At 38.7% G+C, this 10,891-nt stretch overlaps 1 protein-coding gene across 1 annotated transcript in view; it reads left to right on the forward strand.

The window, feature by feature from the left end:
- The window catches only part of RALYL (RALY RNA binding protein like), a gene marked incomplete at its 3' end in the record, with an annotated part of 107,380 nt that extends 97,001 nt beyond the window's left edge, over positions 1–10,379 (forward strand). The window contains exons 4-8 of the mRNA XM_081323588.1: positions 426–473; positions 1,703–1,866; positions 2,060–2,173; positions 4,568–4,745; positions 10,295–10,379. Of these exons, the coding sequence (XP_081179714.1) occupies positions 426–473; positions 1,703–1,866; positions 2,060–2,173; positions 4,568–4,745; positions 10,295–10,379 (589 nt within the window). The remainder of the gene's footprint in view (positions 1–425; positions 474–1,702; positions 1,867–2,059; positions 2,174–4,567; positions 4,746–10,294) is intronic.
- Positions 10,380–10,891: the final 512 nt, after the last annotated feature.

Here is a 10,891-nt window from a genome sequence, read left to right on the forward strand (position 1 = left end):
ACGAGAAACAATGGATGGAAACTAATCAAGGAGAGAAGCAACCTGGAATTAAGAAGAAACCTCCTAACAGCAAGAGCAATTAAAAGTGGAACAGCTTGCCTGTAGATGTTTCATCACTGGAGGTTTTTAAGAAGAGACTGGACAGTCACTTGTCTGAAATGGCTGGACTAGAAGACTTCCAAGGTCCTTTCCAACTCTATTCTGATTCTGAGTTGAGAGGAAATGACTGGGCCAAAGTCACCCAGCAAGCTTTAATGACTGGGATGGGATTAGAACTCATAGTCTCATGGTTTCTAGCCTGGTGCCTTAACCATTAGACCAAACTGAGATATAAGTCCTTATTGTGATTCATGTCTTACAAATTATTATTAACTAATATAATTTGCCTCATCTCTTCATGGGACTTTTCTTTGCTCTTCTTGCAGTGGTTATGTCTTTGATTATGATTATTACAGAGATGATTTCTACAATCGGTATGTGTATCTTTGTTCCTGCCTTTGGATATATGAACTGCATTTTTTATTTATTATAAAAGATTGGGAAGAGAGCATTAATTTTCTCAGGAAGTCATCAGGAATTGTGAGAAAGTTGACCTGGGTCTATGAGAAAGGCCTTTTAGATGACAGGATAAGCTTGCTTCAACGTATATGCTGATGTACATTTTTAATAATCTTAACTATAGTTAAGTTTAAATATCCTTAAATCAATTAAATATTTATAATTAGTTATTTATATGTAAAACAGTTTTTCTCAATTTAATAAGCTGTCAGCTGTTGTTGTTGTTGTTTTACCATTTGGACAAGGTTTTCACTCAGCCAAACTCTCCTAGCCATGAACAGAGCTTTGCTGGTAGTTGTGCTGGGAACTCTGTGTGCATATAAATATCAGTACAAAATATTAGTACCATTATGGAAAAATATAAGCCAGGCTACTTAGATGCATTTCAAAATTTTCCAAACACATAAACTACAAATCAGAAATACAGTATTCCTGTATTGGCATCTCTGGTTGATTTATCATATATATGTAGATCATTTGGGGGCATGTTTATCCATAAGCAAATCCAACTTGTTCCAAGAAGATATGCACAGAATTGTAATAGTTATCTAAGGACAACCATATATTTAAAACTAAGATGATTTGAAGTTGGTGGTACAATATCAGTGCAAGGAAAGCTTTTCATTCCTATAAATAGTTAACATTTAGTTAGAAGTTAATGGGACTGTATCAAGGAAAGACTTTTATCATTCTCCCAAATACTTGAAGTTCTTATCATTCTTTTAATGAATTAGAAGTCCTTCTGTTTATTTGTGAAGATGTTTCAGTTCAGCTATGTGGTCTTTATATGTATATGATATCTGAGAATACTGGGAATTGCAGTCCAAACACATCTGCAAGGGAAGGTGCAGTTGCTTTTAAGAGTTTCATAATTAGTTGGCTGAAATAAAATTAAGTAGAGAAAAATGTCCACATTACAGTAAAGACAGTTTAGTAATGATGTTCTTCATGGAAAAAAAAAACCAGCAACACATTGACTGTAATGAAATATAAATATGCTTATTGATGAACTCTTGAAATCTAATATAACTCTGATTAAACCTTTTGAGATATTAAAGGTCAGTTTGCTCATAAGAAAGAGCAGAATTTAATATGCAAAATCCTACCTAACATAAAGTTCAAAACTATTTCTATTTCTCTTAAGGTTATTTGATTACCACAGCCGGGTTCCTGCCCCACCTCGTGCTGTGATTCCATTAAAACGCCCACGAGTAACAGTCACAGCAACTCGCAGAGGAAAAGGTGTCTTCTCCATGAAAGGGACATCAAGGTCTACATCAAGTGGAGCTTCTTCATCAGGATCAAAATGTAAGTTCATACATACATTGTGAACTAACTTCTTTAGTTTTAAAAATAACCAAGGGTAATTAGTTGTATAGGTGACAATTCTCCCTCCCAAAAATGTTTGTGGATTCTTTAATTAATAAAAGATGTGTTCCTCCTAAAAGAAATAATATTATATCATTTTATTTTTGCTGTTCTATTCTTTTTTCACTTTCAGTGAAATCAGATGAATTGCAGACAATCAAGAAGGAATTAACGCAAATCAAAACAAAAATTGATTCTTTGTTAGGAAGACTGGAGAAGATTGAAAAGCAGCAGAAAGCTCAATCAGGTAGAAGAAAATTGTCTATAACTCTTAGTAAGACATTAAAACATGAATTAATCCACTGTAAAATCAATTATATTGTTATTCAAGATTGGGGGTGGGTACCAGTGAAAACTAAGGTGTTTAAGTTTTAAAATTTTGAGCTTAAATTAAGGTGTTGTTTTCCTCAATTTTAGGATTAGATGTAAACCTGAAATTAAAGAAAACCTTAAAATGTCTTATCGTGATCCACCAAATTAAAGTTAAATTCAGAAGGCAATTTGTTTTGAAACTTGGCTATCTGAAAATTTCTGGCATGCTTTAAAGTTTGTAAAGAATATGCCAATGAAATGGAAGAAAGGACAGACATACCATTCACATTGTGTAATGTAAATATACGAATGAAGGCGAATATACATGTCCCAGGATGAATCGAGTCTGAGTCAGTCACTGAAACCAAAGAACTTGTGTTGGAGCCCATCCTCAATGAACTTCTATAATATGTACAGTACATCCAATCTGAGTTGGTCACCAGGACCAGAGGTTTAGCCTTCCAAGCTGGAGTCTTTGGATTTGTGTCAGAGCCCACCCTCAGGGAACTTCTTTCTCACCAGAATGTTCTGATGAGAATGGGCTCCAGCACAAGTCCAAAGACTCCAGCTTGGAAGGCTAAAGCTCTGTGTCAACGCTACTGACATCGAATGTTATTGCTTGACAAGAGATGAAGAAGTAGCTATTTCATATGTTAAACTTGTGTATTGCTTTAAGACTTGTGTATTGCTTTAGTTTAAAAGTTGGGAGGAGGGAAGAGTAGGAATGCACTTTCAAGGCCATTTGTCTCTCTAAAGAAGATAAGGTTTTGGTGGTTCTTCTAACGGAAGGGAAACTGATTCTTTAAATTAATTGGAGAATATGATTAATGACAAAATTAGAAAGGTGGAGAATTGTGTTTTAATATATTGTGCAAGGGGCAGAGATTTCAGATTCCAGCTTCTTTCGAGCAAGCATTTGCCGGTGTATTAGGCTAATAAAGGACTTTTAAGGTAAACAATGCCTCAGAGTCACTTGAAAAGCCCATACGTTGGAAACTTGACACTCTGGTCCTGGCGACCAGCCCAGATTGGATGTATTTATAATCTACGGTCATAGGAAGACTGTGCTTTTATTGAGTGTTACTGCTGAATAGAGGATAAACTGATTCATGAAACTGACAGAGTCAAGAAGAAAAGATTTCATGACAGGCCAGTCCTTCAATAAAGTTTCTCCAAAACATTTGGCTGTTTCTTCCGCTTATTTGAGATTAAATTTTGATTCACTGGAGTTCACATCTAGTTAGACACACATGTAATGTTAATGTGATTCCTTCCTTACCAAAAAGAAAAAAGAAAAAAAGAAAGCATATGATGTCTTTTACAGTTTTGAATTAATGCCTGTTGGACTTTTTGCAAGACAGTGTAAAAAGAAATGTTCTGTAGTCCAGTTGAAGAAAAAAAATGGGAACAAATTGGTTAAATAATTCAGCAGAATACAATAAAATGGAAATAGAGAAGGAATGAAAGAAATATCCAAAAGTGAAACAGTTCACAATTAAAACTAAATAAGATACCTTTATGCACCCTTTACTAAAATCTTTAACTCAGTATCTCTTAAAAAATCAATGCCACTATTAGCAACAGGAACAGTTGTAATGGATAACAAGAAGGCTTTATTTTTACTTTTTATGTTTGCAATGGCTATTCAAAGTTTTTGAATTACTCCAAAATAAAAAAGTAATTTTAAAACAAAAATTTCAGAGCAAATAAAATGTCAACTTTTCCAATCCTATCTCCCAAAATAAAAACAAATTGCTCTAAGGTATAACTGTAAATATGTGAAAGTGAAACTGGGATTATATCCCTTTATTATGTATACAAATGAATAAGTCTACTTATAGAACATATTTAAAATAGACCTTTACTAAGAAGTTACTCTTTTATCACCACTGTCATTCCTGAGGTCACCAAATTGTTCAATAACATTTGTACTTGACATATGTACTATTTTATTTTCTTTCCAACCATTTACTCATGGCAGTTAACAGAATTATTTCCTCTTGGACTGGATTTAACTAGAATATTATACATTTTTCTCCAAAGCTCATCTCTGCTTGTCTGCTATCACTATTCATTAGAGCATAACATGCAACTATGTTATCTCAACTTTCATTGTCTCCAGATCATAGCAAATGGACCCCTATGCTAACATATTGTCTACTCCTTTCTATTTAATCAATGTCTATTAAATTAATTAGCTCTGTGGTTTAATTGATAAATGTGCTCTAAATTATATGAGTAGTCCTTTATTCTGATAGTTTTTAATAATCCGTAAATGTTGTGAAAATGCCATGCAAGGGGAATCAAATGATAATTTTGTATATTGCAGAAATCCAAAAGAAACAGATAGAAGACAGTGTAGAGTTGATCCAAGAAGAATGCATATCAGAGAATGCTGACAACTCCACAGAAGAGCCTATTGAAGGAGGGCTGGATGGGGACGGAGAAGAAATGACAGATGGGATAGATGAAGATTTCGATGAGGAGGGTAGTAATGAGCTGGTAAGGTATTACAAATGTCCAATGTACAGTAAAGAAAAGGGAAGACAGAATACCAAGAGGTGGCTATCATGTTCCATCTTCCAATTTAATCTGTAGTAGTAGAGTGATTATAACCACTGTTAACAAACATTGTCTGGAATATCCAGAATACATAAAAGCACTTTTTATTGCTTTATAATCTCCATTTTAAGATAATAGGAAATGAATTTTATACTTTTAATGCAACTCTTTACTTCTTACGAGGATAGGGTTTTCAAGCATTATTCCAAAGGTTAAGTACCGTATATACTTGAGTATAAGCCGACTCGAGTATAAGCCGAGACCCCCAATTTCACCCCCAAAAACTGGAAAAAGTTGTTGACTCGAGTATAAGCCGATCCACCGTTCTGCAAGCCTCTGCCGCCAGCAGAGGCTCGATCCGCCATTTTGCAAGCCTGAATACACAGGAATACCCTGTGTGGCCGCGGCTCTCGGGGAAGCCCTGGCTGTCAGCTTCCTCGCTCCACGCTGCCATTCGGGGCCCGCGCGTTCCCCGGGCAAATCGCGGCGCCCAGCAGGCGAGGAAACACGCCCGCTCCAGTCGCCCCCCTTCCCTCAGGAGACGCGAAGCAAGTGACCGCCCGGAGCTTACCGAGGACTTGCTTCGGTGCTTCCAGGATCGCGCGCACCTCTCCCAAGCCGCCGCCGTCCGGAGACCTGCCGAAGTTTGGGGAGGTTTGGGGAGGTGCGCGCGCACCTCCCCAAACCTCCCCAAACGTCGGCAGGTCTCCGGACCTCTGCGCCCTGCCTGCCTGCTTCTTTCCGCAGCGGAAAGAAGCAGGCAGGCAGGGCGCGGAGGAACGGAGACCCGGCGACGTTTGGGGAGGTTTGGGCGCCTCCCCAAACCTCCCCAAACGTCGCCGGGTCTCCGTTCCTCTGCGCCCTGCCTGCCTGCTTCTTTCCACAGCGGAAAGAAGCAGGCAGGCAGGGCGCGGAGGAACGGACACCTGCCGACGTTTGGGGAGGTTTGGGCGCCTCCCCAAACCTCCCCAAACGTCGCCGGGTCTCCGTTCCTCTGCGCCCTGCCTGCCTGCTTCTTTCCACAGCGGAAAGAAGCAGGCAGGCAGGGCGCGGAGGAACGGACACCTGCCGACGTTTGGGGAGGTTTGGGGAGGCGCCCAAACCTCCCCAAACGTCGGCAGGTCTGCGCGGAGGAACGGAGACCTGGGGAGGTTTGGGGAGGCGCCCAAACCTCCCCAAACGTCGGCAGGAGGAACGGAGACCTGCCGACGTTTGGGGAGGTTTGGGGAGGCGCCCAAACCTCCCCAAACGTCGGCAGGTCTGCGCGGAGGAACGGAGACCAGGGGAGGTTTGGGGAGGCGCCCAAACCTCCCCAAACGTCGGCAGGAGGAACGGAGACCTGCCGACGTTTGGGGAGGTTTGGGGAGGCGCCCAAACCTCCCCAAACGTCGGCAGGTCTGCGCGGAGGAACGGAGACCTGGGGAGGTTTGGGGAGGCGCCCAAACCTCCCCAAACGTCGGCAGGAGGAACGGAGACCTGCCGACGTTTGGGGAGGTTTGGGGAGGCGCCCAAACCTCCCCAAACGTCGGCAGGTCTGCGCGGAGGAACAGAGACCTGGGGAGGTTTGGGGAGGCGCCCAAACCTCCCCAAACTTCGGCAGGTCTCGGACGGCGGTGGCTTGGGAGAGGTGCGCGCGATCCCGGAAGCACCAAAGCCTCGGCCGCGCACAAGTCCTCGGTAAGTTTTTTTGTTGACTGGAGTATAAGCCGAAGTGGAATTTTTCAGCCCAAAAAGTGGGCTGAAAAATTCGGCTTATACTCAAGTATATACGGTAAATAATATCATCTTCCTTCAAAAAAGGTTACTGGTTTCATAGCTATGGATAATTCCTCTAAAACCTCTAACCTAACCCAGCAATTGTATCTCTACTGAATAAATCGAATAACGAGCTTACGTTGACTATAATGCCAATAAGTACTTTGAGATAAATCAAACTAATTTTTAAATTCTGTGTATTAAAATGACTTCCTTAGATGTAAGTTGATCCAAAGTAACCTCGTATCAGGTCTAGTTTACACATGTTTAAAGTTTATTTTTAAACTGAGATTATCCCATTGCATGAGCTTTTCACAAGTAACCATGAAAACATGTTTTATATACTGCGTGCGTCCTGCAAAATTAAAAATGAGTGTTCAACCTGATCCCTGTGCAAACAGCCATTCAAATAGCCAGGATTTCAGTGGGGTGAATAATATCTCCTAAACTGAGGAGCTAAGAGGAGTTAAGATCTAAAATTCTTATTCCAAAACTGACGAAAGGTAGCATGAACCACCCAGAGTCACTGAGACTTGGGCAGCATATTAATTTAAAATATTATTATTAGTGATAAATCTGAAAAATGTGGAAAATTAAATGCACATTTCTCAGCTGATACTTATAATGTATACAATCTACTGTCAAGATGTGTTGTCAAACCTGAAAATTAATTTAAAAATATAATGATGGAATAAATTTGGTGAATCTCCCAAAATATGTATCAGCTTTCAAAATATATTCATTGCAATCACATATTTCTTATCCCAGATGCTCAGAGGAATTCTGAGCCATCTGTCTATCTGCAAGAAAAAGATAAGTATAGAGTTTTCCAATAAAGAGTTTTTTAAGTAGAAGAAAGATTTACAGTTACAAATCGTTGGATTCCTCTGCCACCTCCTAGTTTGTTATTTGCAGCACCCTGATACACTGAATCATTCACAAAGCACTGAGGTCCGATTTTATGCTATTTCCTGGGGATCCTGCTTTGCCTCATTAAACTACAGATTTGCTTTTACTCAAATTTAGAGTTGAGCCAAAATACAGCACACTTTGCCAAAATAGTATTGGCTCATCTCTTATTGATGGCCAAAAAATCTACAGTCTAATCAGCATCTAGGAATAAAGGAAACTTCATACAGAGATTTGGGAGTTATGGGTGCATGTATGTGTGAGAATAATGTGTTTAGTCACATCATGCTTATTACTTCCCTTCATGTCTGCATTTTTTCCTTTAAACTGTCTTCTCCCATAAAGTAGTTTTATGGAGCTCTCCAAAGTTGCAAGCCTCTTTAACAAGAGAAGAAGGCAAGTTGGCCAAAAGGAAAGGATAAAGGGAATGATACTTTTTTATCATACTGATCTTTGCCAAAAGTTGGAGCAGGGTCATGAGAGGAATTAGTAGAGTGAGCTGGACAAAGGGAGCATCTCACACCTGTCCTAAACAATCTTATTTATTTATATAATGTGATTTAGTGTCACATGGAGTGTCATCAACAATATTTGAGGAGGTACAAAAGCACAGAAGGAGATGGTGAAATCTGGTCTCTGTTTGTGAATCTTGAATGTATAAGGCTGCCATAGGTGGAACTGCAATTAGCCTTGTGGAATACAGTCGTACAGCTTCTGCTTCTGAATAAGGATAGGGCTATGATCCTTTTCTCTTGTGAATTGCTGCTGATAGCAAAAATCAGGAGTTTAAAAGCGTTCGGCAAGGTCATCTCTTACCTCCATGAGTAGCTTGAACTATTTTATAGCTGTAGGAGAAGTAAAACACAAAGTCATCAGATTTTGTAATTGTAACCTATGATGAGCACTATGCCTATGCATTGTTAATGTGATTCTGAAAAAAAGCAAAAAAATCCTCTTTAAAGAGTTTTTCAGGAGCCAATTGTTACATGGAAAAAGATTTAAAGATCAACTGAACAGATACAAACAACTAGGCAAAGCGGTTGTGTCAAGAGAATTTTTCCAGGGGAGCAGAGTCAATCTGCTGCAATTATGAAAGAACCTAAGCCTTGGGAAGCATTCAAATTGCCCTGCAAAATGTGAAGATGGTATGGGGGATGGATGTACTTTCTGCTCCTGTTTAGCTATCAATGACAGAATCTATAGCAAGAGACTTCTGCTATTGACATCACTATCCTACTAATTGGTCTTCTACACCAATAGTGCCTTTTCTTTACCCTGCGCCCTTTTTGTTGACTTGTTAGAGAGGGCCAATATTTTATGGATACTACTATTTCCATGCTCGCAGTAACCTTAATAAGAAATTTAATATCCATCATATCTCCCCTACTGAAACTAGCAAATTAAAGCATAATGACTTTTTTGTTGAGTTATTAATGACAAAGCAATAGACATATATACTTGGGCATAGCTCTTCTGATTGTGATGGAATTCGCTTTCAATTAATGTGTTACACTGACAGTTGCTGCAAGGGTTTATAGCCAGCTGGAATGTATTGCAGATTATTTCCTGAAGATGGTAGATAAAATTTGAAATGTTTGATTTAATATATAAAACTATATAGCTACTGTGGTTTCAAATTTTAAGTGTCCCCATGTGTTTTAAGGTAACCTTGAAGAAAATATGTGTAACCTTATTGTTATTTCTTTTATCTTGCAGCCATTCTGAATTAAAATATAGATATCTTCCTTACCACTCCACTCTATCTAGTACATAGCTATACTAGCTATACACAAAAATGCTGGAGGGGGAAAGATTTGAACTGACACTAATGCAATACTGATTCCACTCCCTAGGAAGGGATGAAAACAGGAGTGACATCCTCATTTTTCAGCATCTGATTTATTTATTTTTAAAGTGAGACAGCTGAACTTCTCTGCTTCAGCAAAATATTGCACTGCCTGAAAAGATTTCTGTTCTGTTCTTATACTTATAAAATAAGAGGGCTAACTCTATGAAATTAAGAAACAAAGCTGTAAAAGAGATTGCCATGCAAGTACTTAATCTTTTTTAAAAAGGAGGGAAACTATCTGTTTCCTTAGAATTGTTTTCTTCTCATTATTTAATTAAAACATTTCAACAGTTGTGCTCCCTATCTCCAACACAAATCTCCTCTATACTGTTTTTTTAACAGAGGCATATAACAAGCTTAATTATTTCTTTTTCTCTCAGGAGTCACTTTTTTCACTCTTGTTTCCATCCCTTCCTAGGGAATGGAATCAGTATTGTGTAGTGATAGTTCTGTTCATAGCTTGACATCTTCCAGATGTATCTTAACTTTAACGGCCTACTGGCTGGGAAATTGAGTCCCAACCCATTTGGAAAATGCTGGTTGTTAAAGATAAAGTGAGCTATTTGGCCTTCAAAAAAAAGATTTTTTAAAAATACATAACTTAGATGGAGACCCTTGGATAGTAAAACAGGTGTTTCAAAATTCAGTATTCATAAGTATAATTTCAGTAAGACACTCTGAGCTTCCTGTTGTCTAGCTACCCCAAGTAGATTATGTGTCATAGACACACTGTGTCAGTAACATATTAGAAGATATTTAGGAATAAGGCATATTCATGGTGATAATAAAACTCAAATGCAAGTACTTTCTTTAAAAGGTGCATTGCAATGAGTAGGAAACCTTACAAAGCACTTTTCTTTGAATCAGTAAAGCAGCTGGTTTTTCCCCCCCAAAATTTCTATGGCTTATTTGCAAACAACTGCTCTTAGCTGCGTCTCATCTGTGCATGTGCATCATTATTTAGGTTCATTTTTCTTGCAGGCAGAATCAGAAAATAGAGCTTGCAAAGCAGCTGGGTGAACCAGGGAAAAGAGGTGACTGCTTGATATGCCCTGTGTCTTCCTGAATATTGCAAAGCACCTCCTTCAAAAGATTTGCACAGTCATAATAATTTCCTAGCATATTGGATGTCTGTTTAGTTGACCTCTTCAGAGTATAGAGGTTTGGGGCAACCTTAGATTGGAGTCACAAAGCATTTAAAGGTCAAATGTCAAGGTTTTTAACAGCCTTATATTAATATTGCAAACTGCATTACGCCCTACAAAATTCAAGAAACATGGAAAAGGTAAAGGCTTCTGTAACACAAGTTATTTCTTTGAACTATTGAAAAATGTTTTAGCTAAACTGTAATTTGTACAATTTAGATTTTATACTGCAATTTCTTAGTTGTTTTATCCTCTCTCTAAAAAAGGAGCTTTCTTTCATCGATGTCTTATGCTGATTATTAGCCTTTCCTTAGCCTAAGTTACCCCGAAAAAAAGCATTTCTCCAATTTCTATCTTGCCCTGAGCAAAATAATGATTGAAGCAAATGAGATGAATTCTTCATGGAATTCAGACGTTTGCCTTTGTGACTATA

This window comes from Vipera berus, assembly GCF_964194415.1.
Source record: "Vipera berus genome assembly, chromosome: 3".
In the NCBI taxonomy this organism is placed as follows: Eukaryota; Metazoa; Chordata; class Lepidosauria; order Squamata; family Viperidae; genus Vipera; species Vipera berus.